Below are 20,417 nucleotides of genomic sequence, written 5' to 3'. Positions count from 1 at the left end.
TTTTTTAAACCGGGGGGGGGGGTGGGTGGAGCGAGAACTGTATTCTAGAAACATGCGCAGGGATCGGGACAGCCACAAGTGCGATGGCCCATCAAGTTTCAACAGGAACCACTTTCCCTCTCTCTTCAGCTGGAGTGTGTGAGATTTGTAGCAATGGGTGTGCATCCTGGCTTTTTTTTTTAAAAAGAGAGACCAATTCCGATAACCTTAGCAGAAATAATGCGAGGCAGAAGAGAGAGAAATCGGACAAGATGCAACTACAGCAATAGACGTATTTTGAAAATTGTTTAATGTGGGGAAAAAAAACGTCTAAGTACGAAAACCATTCAAGGAGGCTGAGAGCTTGAACTTCACTAGAAGTCATTTGGAGGAAAAATCCTCAGATAAAAGGGAGTAAATAGAATGGGTGTACCAGTACCCTGAATGGTTTAGGAAGTGAGTAACCACAAAGAAATGTGCTTATCGGGTCATTCAGTTACAAGGAATTTCATTGTGATAAATTAAAGTTAGCACATGCACAGTTGACAAAATTACTTTGTACAGAGTGACTTGGGTTCAGAGGAGGTCAGAGGAGAGGAAGAATATTAAAGTGTGCTAGTGTTGGCTCTCGTTCAGTAGGAGCACTCGTTCCTCTGATTTTGAGAGTTCCTGCTGAAGCCTCATCCTCGAGATTTGCCCCCAAGGTCTAGGCTGGTGGGTGCAGTGTTACTGAAGGCACTGGCATTTGGATGAAGCCCTTGGTACCTCCATAATGAGAAACATACACGTCCAGCCTCCCCGTCCAATCCAGCAGCTTGGACTGTCCGAAGTCTCTACCCATCCTGTCTGGAGCGTCACAGCCAAATGCCCCCAATCAGCTTTCCACCCTGGCCACGGTGCCACTGCTACAGGGGTTCCCAAAACTGGGGGCCCACGGACCCCTTGTTTAATGGTATTGGTCCATGGCATCAAAGAGGTTGGGAGCCCTCGCTCTAGAATAAAAATTCTAACAGTAACCATTACACCCTCAGTGAATTCCCCCTCACCATTCTACTGGCCTGTGACTTTCATGGGCTGAGCAAACCATTCTCTGCCAGTCCTCCCCACTGCTGTTCTTAGAGGGTATACTACACTGAATTGATTCCATTCCTATTTACCTAATTCTACACTGTTCCCGTTTCCTGCCACTGGGGTCACTCCTCCCCCCGCACCCCTGCCAAGGATCTGCCACAACCTCGCCCACCCACTGATGGCTATGCAGCTTCCCGACTTCACCCACACAACGGTGTAGAGCTGGGCTGTTGGATTAACATTTAAATGTTCTCCCTCCGGTTGCAACCTATATTTGCATTCTTGACCTGTTCCTTTCACTGAAGCCCAGTTCTCCAAAGCCATTTTCCTGCTTTGTCCCTGCACTCCGCCACATCCACTCCAGCAACCAGTTCGTGTCCAGCAGCAAAAATCAGGTTTACCATCGCTGACGTATGTTGTGAAATTTGTCATTTTCCAGTACAGTGCAATACATTACAAATTACTGAAGTTACAAAATATTAAAAACAAACAGTGCAAAAGGGCAAAATGGTGAGGTAATTACACGGGCCGTTCAGAAATCTTTTGGCAAAGTGGGTAAGGTTATTCAAGGTTATTTTTGTTGGCTTTGTGGAATATTCTATGTTCCGTGCTTATTCTGGTATCTGTCCCCCACTTTTCCTTCGCTACATCGACGACTGCATTGGCGCTGCTTCCTGCACGCATGCAGAACTCATTGACTTTATTAACTTTGCCTCCAACTTTCACCCTGCCCTCAAGTTTACCTGGTCCATTTCAGAAACCTCCCTCCCCTTTCTAGATCTTTCTGTCTCTGTCTCTGGAGACACTGATGTCTACTATAAGCCTACTGACTCTCACAGCTATCTGGACTATTCCTCTTCTCACCCTATCTCTTGCAAAAACGCCATCCCCTTCTCGCAATTCCTCCATCTCCGCCGCATCTGCTCTCAGGATGAGGCTTTTCATTCTAGGACGAGGGAGATGTCTTCCTTTTTTAAAGAAAGGGGCTTCCCTTCCTCCACCATCAACTCTGCTCTTAAACGCATCTCCCCCATTTCACGTACATCTGCTCTCACTCCATCCTCCCGCCACCCCACTAGGAATAGGGTTCCCCTGGTCCTCACCTACCACCCCACCAGCCTCCGGGTCCAACATATTATTCTCCGTAACTTCCGCCACCTCCAACGGGATCCCACCACTAAGCACATCTTTCCCTCCTCCCCTCTCTCTGCATTCCGCAGGGATCGCTCCCTACGCGACTCCCTTGTCCATTCGTCCCCCCCATCCCTCCCCACTGATCTCCCTCCTGGCACTTATCCGTGTAAGCGGAACAAGTGCTACACATGCCCTTACATTTCCTCCCTTACCACCATTCAGGGCCCCAAACAGTCCTTCCAGGTGAGGCAACACTTCACCTGTGAGTCGGCTGGGGTGATATACTGCGTCCGGTGCTCCCGATGTGGCCTTCTATATATTGGCGAGACCCGACGCAGACTGGGAGACCGCTTTGCTGAACATCTACGCTCTGTCCGCCAGAGAAAGCAGGATCTCCCAGTGGCCACACATTTTAATTCCACATCCCATTCCCATTCTGACATGTCTATCCACGGCCTCCTCTACTGTAAAGATGAAGCCACGCTCAGGTTGGAGGAACAACACCTTATATTCCGTCTGGGTAGCCTCCAACCTGATGGCATGAACATCGACTTCTCCAACTTCCGCTAATGCCCCACCTCCCCCTCGTACCCCATCTGTTACTTATTTTTATACACACACATTCTTTCTCTCACTCTTTTTCTCCCTCTGTCCCTCTGAATATACCCCTTGCCCATCCTCTGGGTCCCCCCCCCCTTGTCCTTCTTTCCCGGACCTCCTGTCCCATGATCCTCGCATATCCCTTTTGCCAATCACCTGTCCAGCTCTTGGCTCCATCCCTCCCCCTCCTGTCTTCTCCTATCATTTTGGATCTCCCCCTCCCCCTCCAGCTTTCAAATCCCTTACTCACTCTTCCTTCAGTTAGTCCTGACGAAGGGTCTCAGCCTGAAACGTCGACTGCGCCTCTTCCTAGAGATGCTGCCTGGCCTGCTGCGTTCACCAGCAACTTTTATGTGTGTTGCTTGAATTTCCAGCATCTGCAGAATTCCTGTTGTTAAGGTTATTCCTAAAATGTCCAAAAATCTTAGGCACGCCACATTTTTACTGTGGCTTCAGATGGTATGTCCTCCACGGAGTCCTGATCTCAACATCGAGGCTGGAGAGATGGAGTAAGCAAGACAGCCAGAGTCTGCAGAAGAACCTTATGAAGTTCTCCAAGATGTTTGCAACAACCTACCAGCCGATTTCCTTATAAAACTGCACAACGGATTACCTGAGAGAAGGTAAAGGGTGGCCGCGCCAAATAGCGTTTTGATCTATTTGTAACTGTTTACTGCTCTTTATAGTAATTTTTTTTTGATATTTAGAAACTTGTCAGTTCAGTATTTTTGAAAGCGGCCTTGCTTTACAGATTTTTTTTAATATATCCAACCCTAAGACTTTTCCACAGCACTGCAGAGAGTACACCTTCAGGCTCCTGTACCTCGTCCTGGATGGTAGTCATGAGAAAGTGGCATATCCTGAATGGTGATGGTCCTTTCATGATGGATAACATCTTCTTGTGGGATTGCCTTTTGAAGATGCCCTCGATGGTGGGGAGGCTAGTGCCCAGGATGGAGCTGGCTGAATCTAGAACCTTCTGCGGCTCTCTCTGATCCTGTGCACTGTCATCTCCATAATAGACAGTTGTGCAGACAGAGTGCTCTCCACGGCACATTTTAGATACTTGCTAAGGTCTTTGGTGAATGCATGGTGTCTGTGCATGGAGGCTCCAGTGCTCAGGATCAGAGACTGCAGAAGCTTGTAGACCAGGGTCTCCCACCCCGGAGTCTACGGACCCCTTGCTTAATGGTTCTGGTCCATGGCATGAAAAAGGTTGGGAACCCCTGCACTAACCCCTCTTCTCAAGATTTGTCTACTTCCTACTTGGACCATTCAAGTTAACTGCGCAATGATCGACATGACGAGCAATCGCAAGGCTACATTTATGGTTATTTGTCACTGCCGTGTGGTTTTCAGACACAGCGTACAAGGACGAAGCAATGTTATTTGATGTGAAGCCAGGTAATACCAGCACTGCTCAGATTAAGCAGAATTTAACGTCGAGGGAAACGATTCATATTTCACCTTGGCGACCATTCATTGTAACTGGTTGCTGTTAGAGATGGAGCTAGCTCCAGGAACGTGGAGGTAAAGAGGGAGAGAAGGGTAGCAGGGAATGTCCAATGAGGTAACAGAAGCGATTACAGTGCAGGATAGAAGGGGCAGCAATGGGCTGATTTCTCCATGTTGATTACATCAGGGTGGGTGGCGGGGTGGGGGTACATCTCTACCAAAGGAGGTGGAACGTGCTCCTTCCCTTTGCTAGCCTGCAGGTCATCCTTGCGCAAGATGTAGCACCTGCTTAGCCTCCCTGGTCAGGATCACGTGGAGCCACAGGAGCAGGTGGTGGATGATCATATGAGCAGCTGGTGCATATCACAAGTCCTGGTTATGCAACCACTGACGCAGACAGGCAATCTCTGAAGAGTATTGCTAATGGCTGGGGTCACCCATCTTGTAAAGACACTGCCCAGAAGGCGGCAATGGCAAACCACTTCTGTAAGAAAGATTTCCAAGAACAATCAATCATGATACAGCACATCGTGAGTGAATGAATGAATGTATCAGGAAAACGTCACAGAAAACAAGTCATTCTAAAGTACAAGTAATTACACTGCATTAGACTGCAGGGCCTTCTGCCACCAATGGCAAATACAATGTCTTAGAGAGCAGAGTAATGGTTGACCAAAATCAAAACTGCCTCTTCGTTACGTGGCAATAATACTTTTACTATAACAGGGTTTAATGGTGGAGGTCCATGGCATTTTAAAAAAACCTGCTATAACACAACTCCTTCTTAAAACCTGTGCCTGTGTGTCATATTTCAAGTTGAAGTATTCAACAACTAAGTGCCCAGCACTCTAAGGAAGATTCCAAAGACTCACAATTGTCGAGCAAAGTTCCCCACCTCAGTCCCAAACCTCTCCAGAACTATCCGGGAGGAGAAACGGTCTCACAGTAACAATTTGCTTTTCATGGGGAATTGGCCGGCTCCTTCAGACTGCCTCCAACAAGGGATCACGCCAGCTCAATTGGCCTTTTAAAATTCCTTGCCCTTTGCAATTTTGGACAAGCAGAGCCAAGGTAGGAACCAGCTCTGAAGGAAGCTCCAAACTCAAGTGTCAAACTGAGCACCAGCCATGTAATGTGGATCCCCAGCAGAGATAAGCTGTACCTTAGACAGAAATAGATTTCAGCAGTAAACATAAAGACCTATAAAACATCTTTCACCATTTTTCAATTTGGAACAAGCGTATCAATGTCCAATAAATTCTCTTATAATGTGGGACAGCTTTTTCCTCTACAGAATACACCCATGATAAAGTATTTTCATATACCTTTACAGAATTGTCTGAATTCTAAGAATTGCAGCATCCAAAGGAATACATAAACTTCTGGTAACATGCACTTTATCCTTTCCTTCACACAGCAACGATGATCATAAGCCAACGTTCTTATCCAAACTTTCTCTCAGTATCCCTTTACCAAGTTGTCCAAATTCTAGGAATCATTAACATCCACATGAATACCCAAGTAACTGTTACCAGAAACTTTATCCTTTTCATCAAGGATGCCTCATGCAGAAGTGATAAGTCACTGCTGTCATCCAGCCATTTTCAGTAATTCACTCCACTGTGGGAGGGAAAACATCAAAGCATGCTTGAGCTCTGTGTTGTGTCGATGACAAAAACTTAAACTCACCTTGCAGCATCCCAATACGATAAGAGAACTTAAAAATTAAGACATACAGTATTAAGACATACGATATCACAGAACAGCAACTAACACTGGCACACAGCCAGTGAAAACTGTCACATCTTCAAAGTTGTGAAAAGGTGCCTTAAAAAGTTGGAGAGTTAAATTGACTAATGCAAGGCATGTTCGTGAAAGCTGTTTTGGTTTGATTTTTAAAAAGCTGTAGATATCAAGAGTGAGTTAAGATGGTTGTAACCTACAGCAATGTTGCAGCTGTATTGGAAAATTAATGTTTTAATGCATCAACTTGCATTTATTTACAAGCCTCAGCAAATAAAAATTGTTCGAGGCATTCCCTTTTTCTGCCACCTGAGGGAGCTGCTGCACAAAATACGAGACCAGCTCCTAGCAAGTTCACAAAACTGCAAGTGCATTAGATGTCATCGCCTGCAGGTTCCACTGTCAGGAAGGTTTTTTTTTCCCCCAGTTGCAATTCATCTAAAATTCCCCAGTGTGAAAGATCAATAAATTTCAAACATAAATTATGCTCAATGTAAACAAACCTTTCTGCAGTCATTCACACCCATTTAAAAAGCTGTACACTCAAACTGGCCTAATCTCCAAATTAATTGGTAATTTTAAGAACAAGATTTCTCAGTCACAGAATTTAGAAATAGTCCTTAAAAGTATCTAATCAGTCATAGTACCTGCTTAAGCAAGTTAAGATCAAATTTGTACTTTTGTATGCCAAGATATTAAAAAGCATTAAAGTTTTAAAAACGTTATTTTTTTTGTTTTTGAATTCAGAACTCAGTAAACTTTATCATTTTTGTTCCAAAGCCTCATAATATCCAAATGAGTTTGACTAGGAAATCATGGGGAGGGGAGATTTCACTTAAAACCAGAGAATAAAATTATTGACAAGTTAAGAAAAAAATAAATTAAATGCTACAAGTAACTCAGAATATTAGTTAGACCAGTTAATGCACATTTCCAATCCTCGTACATTTACTTATTTGAGACAGCGTGGAATAGGTCACCCAGCAATCCTCCGATTTAACCCTAGCCTAATCACAGGACAATTTAAAACGACCAATTAACCTACCAACTGGTACATCTGTGGACCAGGGAAGGAAACTCGAGCACCTGGAGAAAACCCACACTGTCACGGGGAGAAAGCACAAACTCCTCGCAGGCAGCGCCAGGAATTGAATCCGGGTTGCCTGTACTGAAAAATGTTGCGGTAACCACTACACTACATGCTGCCCTAAATTTAGCAGGTGTCCAACTAAATGAATATTTAAGTCGTAAAGAGAAAAACAATGTAGGAAAGGTTTAAAAAAAGATATTATCCAGGAATGAAATTAACAGGAGAGGTGAATGGAAAAAAGATGAAATGAAAGGAGGTTTTTAATCTTCTCTCTTTTTCATTTCACCTTTATCAGTTAGAAAATGTGATACTTTACACGTTCTCTTCACAAATAGGCAGAGACAACTCTACATGAAATTACTTTTGGTTTCAATAGTGGGCAGACAAATTAATAATAGCTTGGGAGGCGAGCAGATGGAAAGATTAAACAGCAGGAACAGTTAAAGTAGGGTAAACCAAGAGCAAAATACCACACTAAAGATATGAAGCAAACTTTTCCCTGCTCTGGCAGTGTTACGAGGAAGCAGGTTCAAAGGTTTAGTAAGCAAGACAGAAGACACCTATTACGAATAAGCACACTCATCATTAAAAGATTTGACCAAACATCCAAGTCCCCCCGATTTACACAAACTGCAAAACCTAACGTTTCAACAGATACTTAGCTAAGAGTGCGTATGGGCCCTTCTGTATCTGCCCCATACTTTCCCACTGGTTCCTTAGCATGGGTTGCACCTCAGTATGAAGCGGGGCCTGGGGGTGAAAGGAAAAAGGCTGAGCTTCCCACATGTGCTATCCTTTTCTCCCCCCCATGAGGTGCCTGAAACCGGACACCGATGCCGTGGTACACGAGGCAACCAATGGGAAAGAGCTGCTGCGCACTTCAAACAGGCCAATCGACCACCGGCACGGTAGAAGCGGCTTTCGACCGACAAGCAAACCAGCCCCCTCACGACAGATGGCATCTGCTCATTCCAAAGGAAGATTGTTCAAGCAAGAACAGTGCCTGAACTGCTGCGTTACTGTAGCTACTTCTGTTTTATTTATAGGGATACAGTGTGGAAAAGGCCCTTCAAACCAATTCCCCAATTTAATCCCAGCCTAATCATGGGACCATTTACAATGCCCAATTAACCTACTGATATACTGGAAGTGTCCCCTTTCTTAGATGATGCATTTTGACATTTCTCAGACTGATTACATTTTCCAAAATAAAATACACACACACACACAATCCTTCTTTAGTAAATCAGTTCTTATTTTAATAAAGACTTAATCCCAAATATCAGTTTACATTTATCCAGCCAAAAGTCTGTCCAGCATTTTAAATCCCAATTCCAGGGCCACGCACTTCATAACATAAAAGAGAAACTTCCCGTCAGACTTTAGCACCCTGTGTGGCTAAAACACCAGCCCACACTCCAAGTAAAAACATTGAAGTCTAAAAAACGAGGAGAATATATGGAAACATGCTGACTTTATGCTTCCCTTTCCTCCTGAGAAAACCGAAGTGTATCATATGTAGATCTTTCACCGCTGCAATGCACATCTTGGAGAGTCATAATGGCAAGCATGTGATAACACCTCATGTCCAGGTATAACAAAATAAAACTTGTGCGAAAAATTAACAATATGATCTGTTAAAGACATACTTGGGACTCAAAGAAAAAACAAACCAGTACAATAACATACCACAGTAAACCTACAAGCCTCTATCACTCCCAACTGCACTTTTCTATAGAAGCCACTGGATCAGAGGCATGTAACAAATATTTTAAGCCTGTACCTTACTTACATTGCACAGTCTTCTACCTCTCTCAACAGATTGAATCTGCCCTCAAGTTACATTTGGGGCAATTCTGCAGGTCTTCCAAAATAAGACCTGCCACACATTCAAGGTGTAAGTGCAAAAACAATAATTAGAAATTATCAGAACTGCGCATAGGAGTTCAATCATTGAAGTAGTAAACAGATTTATTTTCCCGAAGAAAGTTAGCTGATCCTACTCTAAATAAACTGCTTAGCTACTAAATACTGCAGAAGATTGTTGGCATAAGTGTCTGTTTAGAGTTCATGGACAGAACGATTCCTGATCTTCAAATTTCACTCATCAACTTGATGACAAAGCCACTGTAAACACTGAATCAGAGGACATCTGCTATCTGTCATTGTTCTGACGTCTCTGCAGCATTGTGATTACATTATCAATATCTTCTTCAGGCACCTGTGGGAGAATAAAATCAATAATATTGATTAACCCGGCTTTAAAAAAATTCACATTTATGAAGGATATCGAGGTAGAGTTTAGTGATGTACTTTGCAATCAGTTATATTTGCATTTACTCAATTGCAAATCAAAGAAAACCAGTTCATTCGAAAAACAATGCAAGAGGGAATAGGAAACCAAACTGCTGTGACTTTGAACTAAATGATGCCAATTTTTCTTTAGAATTAAATAAAATGCAGAGAATTTTGTGCATGAACCGATTTGCGTTGTTTGTATCAGTGCAATCTCAAGACCTGAGGGGTTAGAGAATTGCACAATGTGTACCCTAGCTAGAAATGGGGCTGTCACTATAAACAGGTTTGGTTAAGACGCAATTTCCCAGATAATCTTCTCTTCAACACTGTTTTTTTCATTCCAGCCTTCCAATCAGCCTCCTGCCTTATCCAACCTTTAGTGGGAGCCTGCTCTGACATCTGGAAATCTTTAGTCAAATCATTGCCTTGCTATCTCTCTTTCTTCCTTTAAAATATATTTTACTTCTGACCATTGCTCTTACGAGCTACTTCTCATCCCCAAATCCTTTGAATCCTTCCAAGGATTTTGTTTAAATTTCAAGATACAGAAATGATCATATTCCGGTTAAGATTCCCGTATTATCAAAATGTATAATTTATACATTCTTTGAAAATTAATGTACTTTGAATCTTTAGTTATGTTTCTCATAGCAGTGCATGAACTTGGGAGTGGCTTCGCGTCAAAGGATGAGGTTGCATACTCCTACTTAGATGATCGGAAAAGGCCAGGGTCAAGTTCAAAAATCATGCAAGGAAGATATTTTTCCCCGGTTTCAAACATTCGACTCATTATTGTAGCAAGCGGTGAAAAGGCTTGTAAAAACAAGGAGAGTCTGGGCAAAACGGTCAGACATATTTCAGGTATAATTTAATGTGGAGACATATGAGCATTTCACATAGATAGGAAGGACAAGGAGAGGCAATGGAAACCAACCAATGTAATTGGAACAGAGAGACAAGCCTGTTTGCCTACAAGTCAGAGGATGCTACAAAAATGTGATTAGATACAAACATCCTTACCTTTACACACAGAAAGTCCAAAATAAGCAGCTTATGCATATACTGTAAGTTATGTTCCATAATGGGTATTACACTATAGGAATTAAAGATTCAATGAAGCTTTCAGGGTTTAATCTGTTCATCAGTTTGCAGAAGCAAGGAGCTGAGATTTTCTGGACTGAGCTTTCACTTTTCTGTGAGGTGTGAGATGTCTCTCAGCTTTAACAGGAGCAGATTCCAACACCATCACACAGAAAAATAAGTCCTGTAACCCACATTGAAAACTTATGACAATTCAGCAAGTTCGACTTCCTGCATTTGATAGAGTAATCTGTCGCCTTTTTCTTGTCAGTGTTCCATCTTTCTTGAGAGGAATCAGATAAATCAGTCAACATAAAGGTGTAGAGAGGAACAAGACATTTACCAGGGCATGGTCAAAGTTGAAGGTGCTGATGTAGTACGCAGAAATATCAGCATTCGCTAAAGGCTCAGAGATCTGTGCAACGATCCCACATTCATCTGGTGAGAGAGAGAGATTACAAGCCATCAGAGCAAGGAAGGACCAAATCAAATAATTAGCACTGCCCAATCACATCTCACTGCACAAACAAAAAAATTTAAAAATGTCTGTTACGCTTGGAATCCCCTTTTGTACTGGGCGTCTCTGGAAATGCCGCTCGTTAGCCCCTCACTAACAGCCACTGGATTCCGCAGTGAGAAACCCACCTTTCTCGGGCTTCATACGTCTAGGGTGTAGATGACTTTGGTCCCACCAAACCCGTGAGTTTGGGATATCTCGCCCTCCCAAACCCCGATTTGTATGAATGCTGTGTGATTTACTGCCCCCGGCAATCACCCATCAGCAAGAAATAACAGATCGCACACTGCATACAATTACAAAGAAGCATATTTATGAACATTAACTTAGAGTTATTAAAGAAAAAATAGGGCCCATTATACTTAAACAGTCAAATATGCACACAAGTTAGAGCTCATCTTGAAGTTGTCTGTCACTCACACAATGGACCCTCAGTCTGTATGAAAGCACACACCACCTTCCAAATGTTGCTCAAAATCCATCTCAAACAAACAGACTCCCCCACTGGAGTATTGGTCCTTTCTCCTTGAAGCCATTCATCTGCACAAAACACCTTGTGCAACAGGGACAGCAACCTCAGCCATCTTCCCTCCCGTCTACTCCCAATCCCCACCAAAAAACCTTGGCCTACACTTGTGTCCCTCACAAGACTTCTCCACCCAGCGTTCTCCAGAACTTTCTCCCAATTTCACCATCCTGATTGGCTGACACCACATTCCTAAGCTGGACAACAAAGCGCCTTATCTCAGCTCAAAGCCAAACAGGTTGAAAGCAGAACAGACTGCTCGTACAGAACTGCTAAAATGAAATACCTACAGCACATAGCAGTAAAAAAAAATCTTAACCAGGGTGTTGCGGATTGCTCACACCACTTAAATTGGTTCACCTTTGTAAACCAAGGAAATGACTGGCTTTCAGCTGCAACATTGGTCGAGAGAGAAAATGGAGGAAATTTCATTCAATGATTAAGCTAAAAACTACTCCATAGGCAGAAAGATCAACTTTTTTCCTAATTTGTAGCAACCTTAACTTCATTAGTAGCTCTTGGCTTTAGTTGCACAGAAAAAGTTTGTACAAAAACAAGACCCTGGTCTCGTTTGAAGGTAACCTACCTACAGGTCACCTACCGACAGGGAAGAGTAAAGAAGATTGTAAGAGTAAGAGAACGTTTACAATGGATGTTGCCAGGTCTGGAGGACCTGAGTTATAAGATTGAGTAGGTTAGGGCTGTATTCTTTAGGATGTAGAAGATTGAGAGGAGATTTGATTGAGGTATACAAAATTATGAGGGGTATAGGTAGGGTAAATGCAAACAGGCTTTTTCCACTGAGGTTGGGTGGGACAACCAGAGGTCTTGAGTTAAGGATGAAAGGTGAGAAGTTTAAGGGAATGTGAGGAGAAACTTCTTCACTCAGAGGGTCGTAAGAGTGTGGAACAAGCTGCCAGCACAAGTGGTGCATGTGAGCTCGATTTCAATGTTTAAGAGATACATGATAGGGATAGGTACATGGACAGTAGGAACGTGGAGGGCTATGGTCTAGGTGCAGGTCAATGGGAGTAGGCAGTTTAAATGGTTTCAGCATGAACTAGATGGGCTGAAGGGCCCATTTCTGTGTTGTACTTTTCTATGACTATAACTCTAAAGATACTGGAAATCTTAAGTAGAAACAGAAATTGCTCAAAACCCTCAGCAAATCAAGAGACAGCAATGGGACAAATTTTTCAACTCAGGTGTGTACTCAAAGCTGGCAAAATAGCCTTCTAACATTTTTATATCAGATCTATTTGGAAGAGACTAGATAAATAAGGGACCAGAACCTAGCAGGACCGTGCAATAGCATTTTTCTGAGATTAGCAACGAGCAATAATGGTTAGTTCTTTCCATGTTCAATGTGAGAGGGATGTCTATGGACAATTGCAAAACATCATATCTCCATCTTGAACTTTTGAGACAAATTACACAAAAACTATTATATACCATATAATGGGAATTCAGTTTAATTTTTCTTTGATATAGAAGGCAGCCATTGGTCTGGAGTCTCATCAAGCTCTTGGAGCAATCCCATTCTCCCCTTTATTTCTCTATAACCTACTCTCCCCGTTGCCCATGGGCTCTTCTTCGATTCTCCTGCCATCCACCTACACTGCCAGTAATTTACAGTGGTTAATTAACCAGCCAACACACCTTTGGGAATTTATTTACTTAAATTGAATTAGAGACACAGCACGGAATAGGCCCTTCCAGGCCTTTGAGCTTCGTCAACCAACAACCCCCGATTAACCCTAACCTAATCACTAGACAATTTAGCAGGCCAGGCAGCATCTCTGGAAAAGAGTAAACAGTCAACATCTGGGGCCGAGACCTTTCATCAGGACTGGAAAAAAAAAGACCAATTGTCCTTCTCATCTCTTTTCCCCAGTGCTGATGAAGGGTCCTGGCCCGAAACGTCGACTGCTTACTGTTTTCCGTAGAGAGACAGGGTGAGTGTGTGTTAATTGGATTTCCAGCATCAGCAGCTTTTCCCGCATTCGTGTTACTTATTATTTTGATCTTTTGAATTTAATAAAGCCCCCCCTTGGACAACTTATTACAAAGACCAAATAACCCACTAACCAGTATGTTTTTGGACTGTGAAGACACTCGGGGAGGACGTACAGACTCCTTAGAGGCTGGTGTTGAACTCTGACCCCCGTTGCCTGAGCTGTAATAGTGTTGTGCTACTGTGGGACCCAGCAGGAGACAGAATGGGTGGAAAAAAAAGCAGCCCCTGGCTCTTCAGTCATGGGGAAAACCTGCAAACTCCACACGGAGAGCACCCATGTTCATTCCTGCACACTTGCTGCAAGCAAACAAGACCACACTAAGGAACGGCAAGACGGTCTGATGAACATTTGTTACTTATTATTTTTGATGTTTTGAATTTAATAAAGCCCCCCCCACCCCAAAACAGCTCACGAACGAGCAAATTTGCAAACACCCCCTGTTTTGCCTTACAGGCAATTGATTCATGTTAAGCCCATCCAGCTTATGTTAACGAGCGGTGTCAGATCTCTATTAGGTCACTTGCTGTGCGGTCAGGGAGTCGTGCAAGTATAAAAGCACGTTGACTTGCAGTAACCCAGAGTTTGGTTAGGAGCCAATGAAGTTTCTATCTAAAGCTGTCCTCTTGTTTCCCCAGAAGCATTGCTTGCTCACTGTGCTGACCTCACTGAGGTGTTGCAATATTAACTAGACAGTCAGCCAACCTCCATTCAAAAATGTCATGAGAGTCAGGGTATCGCCTCCTAGCCCCTCATTCACGAATCTGCAATAACCCCAGGGAGCTACAAAGTTAGATCCTGACTCCCATGACAATTTTGAATGGAGTTTGGCTGACTGTCTGGTTCATGTAAAAAATACCTCGGCAGTACACCCCCCCGGCTGGGGCTATTCTGAGTTGTAGGCTTGCACGTAGAATGGTTGGGTCATCTCTTGAAAGCACTGATGACTCCCCAAACCGATTGCACAAAGCATGCAGTGACTCTGGAATCAGCATGGTAACAAACACAGGGCATTCATTACTTGGAAGTGGAAAAGAGAATTCTGTGATGTTGCAACACACACACACAATGCTGGAGGAACTCAGCAGGCCAGGCAGCGCCTACGAAAAAGAGTAGAGTCGATGTTTCGGGCCGAGACCCTTCAGCAGGACTTATCTCTATAGATGCTGCCTGGCCTGCTGAGTTCGTCCAGCGTTTTGCGTGTGTTGCTTGGATTTCCAGCATCTGCAGATTGCCTCTTGTTTGTGAAGTTGCCCAGACTGCCTGCAATGCACTGCATTCTATTCTTCAGTGGTCAGCACAGGAAAAGAATTCAAGGTCTCGCTGCTCATTGCCGGATCTGATGCACCACAGCAAAAATAACAGAGCCCCAATTCTGTCTGCCACAATCACCCAGGCTCCTTGTCCTGGCCTAAACCTTGTGCAGTTGTTTTCCCCGATACAAGTGTTCTCTGGACAAGGTCAAATCCTCATGGCTCACATCCCAGAGTACTGGATGATCAGCGAGCAGAGGGCCTTGTAATTTAGGAAGGACCAAGGGAGAGACAGGGGGCCAGGAGACTGGAATCAATGTTGAGTGAGTTAGGCAGTTATTGCATGGAAGAGAATTAGGCAGAAGCCCCAAGCTTCAGTGGTGCCTTAAGGAAAACAGGTAAATAAACATATCAAATAACATTAACAACACCTGATATTGTGAATAGTGAACACCAGGATGTATTTCAGTGGGTGGTAATCCACCCAGACCCTGTCTTTTCAGAATTTAATTGGTTTTTTTTTGTGTCCATGTCTGACTTTTAGCATCTTCTTAGAGGAAGCCTTCATCTACAATACTGTGCAGATGTCTTAGGTATATTAGATAGGGAACCTCAGAGCTTTGCATAATACTGCAGTAATTTTATGTAACACACTGTACTGCTGCCACACAAAACAAATTTCATGACATATGTGAGTGATGATAAACCTGATTCTAATATGGGTTTCTTTTGTGGACTACGAGTGGAAAGAGGGCATGGAGAGAGGAATCATGGCTGGGAATGGGGGAAGGGAGAGGACAGGGAGCAGGGATTACCAGAGGGATATTCTGTAATGATCAATAAACCAATTGCTTGGAATCAAAAGAGCTATAGATGGCGCCAGAGGGCAACTTCTCCCAGCCCATCAGTGCAACATTTAAATTGTCCCTCGTCTAATGTCTCTATTTTCCTTTTCACGGTGGCTGTGATCTACCGCTGCATTCAAACTGCGGTTCTGCACAGCGGTGTGCTCCCGTTCTTGGAGCTCGCCAATCGGCCGTGTCGTGATATATCCAGGTTCAGCCTGAAGTCGGGTGCCTTCAGGGTGCAGCCCCGCGCGGCCCTGTGGACACGAATTCTCGCCAGTGTCGTGAACTGAAGCGTAGCGGGAGCCGGAACACTGGGACAGCGAAGGTGGCCGTCAGAGGGCTCTGCACGCAGGTCGTTGACCAGTCACTCGTTCTCTCTCCCTCAATGGTGAGTGACAGTTTGCTGCCGATTCTCGAGTCGGGGTACTTGAAATAAAAAGCAACGCTTCCCACTCTGACTGTAACACCAAAAAAGTGACTGTTACCTCCCCTCTTGCTTAGTGAGATGCAGCCTGAGGGATGATGAATTGTTGGAATGAACAATTAGTTTCTGATGGACTGTAGACCATGGTCACTCTTTGGGGCTTTGCTGTTGCTTGCATGGTGGGTGGTGGGAATGCTGTTGCTTTCTGCTAGAATAAATGGGGAGGGGGAAGATTGGTGCTGCTTGTGTGGGGGAGGGTGGCGGGGGCTTCAGGTTCTTATGTTTCTTTCCTGTCATTCATTCTTTGGGGTTTTTCTGTTTCAAGGATGTCTGCAGAGAGTAAGAGTTTCAGGCTGCAAACTGTAAACATTCTCTGATATTAGATGGAACCATCAAACATCGCCTGGTGTTCCAGGGCTGGATGGGTCTGCACCCGCACCACTCCCACCCCCCCACTCCTGGCATTCCTTCTCTGCCATCTGCCCCACACCCCTCTCGCGACGCTCCACCCTCACCATCCCCAACATCCTTTGCTTCCCTCAAGATTTACACACCCGCTCTCTGCTCCATATTGGCAAATACAGTACTGTGCAAAAATCTCAGGCACCCTCGCTCTATATATATGCCCAAGACTTTTGCACAGTACTGCAGGTAGATGACCTACTTTAAACATGTGACTACAGGCAAGTTATCTTTCCCTTGCCACAGGACAAATGCTTCAGCATCTAATTATTGATACACATGGACGGACGAACAAGATTCACACCGTTCCCTACCCACCATCTAGCAATACTACAGTTAAGGGAAGGGACTTGGTTCAATCAATGGAGAGAGAAGACCCTGTTGAACTTGACTCTATCCAGTACAGTGTTAACAAAGAGAGGTGTAGAATAAGTGGGAGGTTCTCTGCCATCCGATTAAACGGGATTCTGAACCGCTGCACTGATCATTTTGCCATAAGCCCCGAGGGGCTCTCGCTTCTGGTCAGAAGCGGCCAGAGACGGTCAGGCGGGGAGTTTGCACCTCCCACCCGATCTGAGGGAGGACGGAAACCTCCTGTGGAGCAGAAAGGCAAGGCGTTTGATTGACCTTGATTTTCAGTACTAACATGAGCCATGAAAGTGGGGCCTCACAACCCTGCAGTGTTAGAAAAGTTACCACAGGGACAACTGGCAACACAGCATCCGTAGCAACGTCACTCCTTGATCCTCCGATGTCAGACCTTCTCATCGCTGCGAAGCTGAATTCCCCAAGTGTTGGACTGTTCACCCACAAACAGCGAAAGTGAGCCGGGTTCAGACCATCAAGAGACAGGCTAGTTTTGCTCTATTATTGATGTGTTCTCGTACTGGTAGCCAGCTCAATATGAGAGGAACATAGGTTTGGACATTTAGATCACAATTCACTGAGCCAGTGGTCCAAAGCTACTATCTGCTGGATTATGACCGAGTGCCACAACTCCCAAGTTTTTATTTAAATTGATATATTTCTCAATTATCACAGTGATACCTGAGTTTCTAGATTAGGACCCCTGTCCCTCATCGCAGAATGAAGCAGCCCATCATTCACACACTGGGGAGCAGATCGCCCTAACAAAGTTTCCAGTGGCCTCATCAAGTTTTACAAAACATTCTGACACCTTTCATTTAAAATTAAAATGCAATGAAAACAAAGCAAGTTTTAAAGAGCTCCAGTTTTCGGGTTGGCTGAAACCTAACCCTGAGGAGACTTTCACCCCACCCCGAGTTTACCACTTCACTCACAAACCAGCAACCAACCGAAGGATTAATCCTGTCACGCAGGTTCTTCACTCACTCACCAGGGCCAATAAAACTAACTTTAATTTTATTTTTGTAAAGAGAGGGGGAAAAAAGTTGAATACCTTAAAATGACTGAACTTGAATTCCTGATTTAAAAAAATTAAAACCCTTCAACCTATTTATCTGAAGCTAGAGACACATTTTCTAAACCAGCCACACTAGGTTCTGCCACAAGAGGGCGATGGTTAGCTGACTCCCAAGCAGCCTCTCATCTCGGACTTGGTTGCCAGCATGTTGAAGATCAAATTTTCTAACGCATGAAAATGGTGAATTTGCAGCAATTTTCTGTGTTTTTCTGTTTACTTCCACTGCTGGCCCTTGGAATGAAGAGCTTCTGCAACCAGTTCAAGCTGAGTCTTAGGAACCCGAACTGGTCGGAGCAAAAATGATTACCTATCTCCTTTACATGCTCACAAGGCCGTTGGGGATCATGGATCAGAGAACCAAGAGCATGAGCCAAGAAAAGAGCAGAGTGATCTGGTAAAGTAAAGCAACCAATAAAATCCCAGAGGGATATTCCCTCTCGGTTGCAGGAGAGAACCCCATCGAGGGGCAAGAGGATATAGATATTAAAGCAATGAGCTGGCTCACACCCAGCACTCCGTCTCATGCAAAACCAAGCAAGCACACGTCCAGAGGTTAGAGTTAGGATTAATGTCACCAACGCAGTGTTCATTCTAATGTCCACCCCGGTGTGTCGTTGCATCAAGCTAATGGCAGACCTTGGATAGGCTAGAATCAAGTACCACTCTATGCTGATGCTCCCTCTGTCCCTAGTGCTGAAATGTTCTGGTTGCTTTGCTGCAAAGCACTCTTCCCAGCTGGACCGTACACCCGTGACCGACGAGACCACGCAGAGCCACCGCTCCAGCTGCATTTGCCAAGGCCATCTGGAAAGCAATGCAGAGATCCTGACCAAGTATCATTTCTCCATGATACAGGGTTGTGATCTGCAGGCTGTTCCCAGGTACATTACGACCAGCATTAACTGCCGCTGCTGCTAGTTTACCTAGAGCCGCCCTCCTAGTCTGACCAGAGCCTGCTGGAATTCCATTGCAGAGAGATATCACATCACAGTGCTGCAAACTGAAACCCAGCAAGGGGCGAGACGCACTGAAGTGTGGTGTAGCCACCACAAAACCTTTCCATGAGAAGGACAATGCACACTGAACTCAGTGAGAAACAATCTGCTCCAGCATTGAAAAGAAACATTTACCCCAAGTTGGTGTCATCAAAAAGAATGACGGACTGAACAGTGGCTTTCAAATGAGCTTTATTGGCAAATCTACTAGATCATTACATTGGGTATATTTAAAGTGGGGGTTGATATGCTTTTGATTAGTAAGGGTATCAAAGATTATGAGGAGAAGGCAGGAGAATGGGTTTGAGGGAAAATAAGTCGGCCATAACTGAGAAGTAAAGTAGACTCAATCAGCTGAATGGACTAATTCTGTTCCGACGTCTTGTGGTCTTATCTTTGAAATAAACTAATATTGGCCTTGCCATCTACGACCACAGCAAGTTAAAAGGGGATTCTCAGAGAAGATGAATCTGATCTTACAAAGGCAAAGCTACATGAATGGTCATCACTGTCTGTTTGCCCTTCACTATTGGCAGCCAGAATGTTGGCACTCTCAGCTTTCTCCGTAAATATCCTTTGCCTTTGTTTCATCTTCAACTTGGTGTGCAGCAAAAAAACTTCTTGTTTTGTATCTTGCAAGGATTTTAACAACGTGACTAAATCTTGGGCTGTGGTTGCTTATGTCTAACTAAATCCCAGCACTGTTCAGCTAGAACATTTAGGCTTTTGGGAGTTAGAGTATTACTAATTTTTCCAAGTCATTTTAAGCTATCCAGTGAATTCCGGTTAATTAGGACATATTGGGACCAGCACATTTTGGTCCAATTAAGGTATAAAAAAGACAAACAGTAACAAATTATGTATTTAAATGAAATACAGAACAAATTAGTATACTAACAATACTACTGCAGTACTATGAAACTAAGTATTAGTTCCTAATACTTATCGACAGAGGAATTCATCCAGGTTGCATTCTTTTGACTGTAAATGAACAAAATCAACACAGACATCTCGTGTAGATAATGTGCTGCCTTCATACAATACTATCAACAATTGCATCTTCCAAATCTTCACTTCTAACATTCGCAATGATTGTCGATACCTTCAAATTCTTTGTAATTCCTAACTTGTTGAAGTAGTGAAATCGATCCATTTTCACTCCCGGGTATTTCTGGCATCTCCAAGCCTAAATGCTTGGAACCATTCTGAATTAATTCTAACCGCTTACTTCTTGCCAACTATTCATGACAAAAATCACTGCAATTGATGCTACTTAAAAACTGTTCACTCGTAGCGCAAATCCCAGCTATTTTCTCGATTTGTTTTTGTTCTTTAAGCATTGTCACAAATAAGCGGCTATCCAAATAAACTGGAAACCCCTGTATAGGTGGCAGGGTGGAGATACGTCTTTACCAAAGGAGGTGTAAGGTGCTCCTACCCTCTGCTGGCCTGCAGGTCACCATTGGGCAAGGTGTAACACCCG

The 20,417-nt window shown here is 43.9% G+C and overlaps 1 protein-coding gene across 1 annotated transcript in view; it reads right to left on the bottom strand.

The window, feature by feature from the left end:
• Positions 1-8,317: 8,317 nt before the first annotated feature.
• The window catches only part of LOC134338593 (cytosolic arginine sensor for mTORC1 subunit 2-like), a 73,270-nt gene continuing 61,170 nt past the window's right edge, over positions 8,318-20,417 (bottom strand). The window contains exons 8-9 of the mRNA XM_063034553.1: positions 10,794-10,888; positions 8,318-9,293 (exon numbers count right to left, since the gene is read on the bottom strand). Coding sequence (XP_062890623.1) covers positions 9,228-9,293; positions 10,794-10,888 — 161 coding nt within the window. The 3' untranslated portion in view covers positions 8,318-9,227. The remainder of the gene's footprint in view (positions 9,294-10,793; positions 10,889-20,417) is intronic.

Source organism: Mobula hypostoma, chromosome 27 (assembly GCF_963921235.1).
Source record: "Mobula hypostoma chromosome 27, sMobHyp1.1, whole genome shotgun sequence".
Classification (NCBI taxonomy): Eukaryota; Metazoa; Chordata; class Chondrichthyes; order Myliobatiformes; family Myliobatidae; genus Mobula; species Mobula hypostoma.
This window is presented reverse-complemented; position numbering and strand designations above follow the sequence as displayed.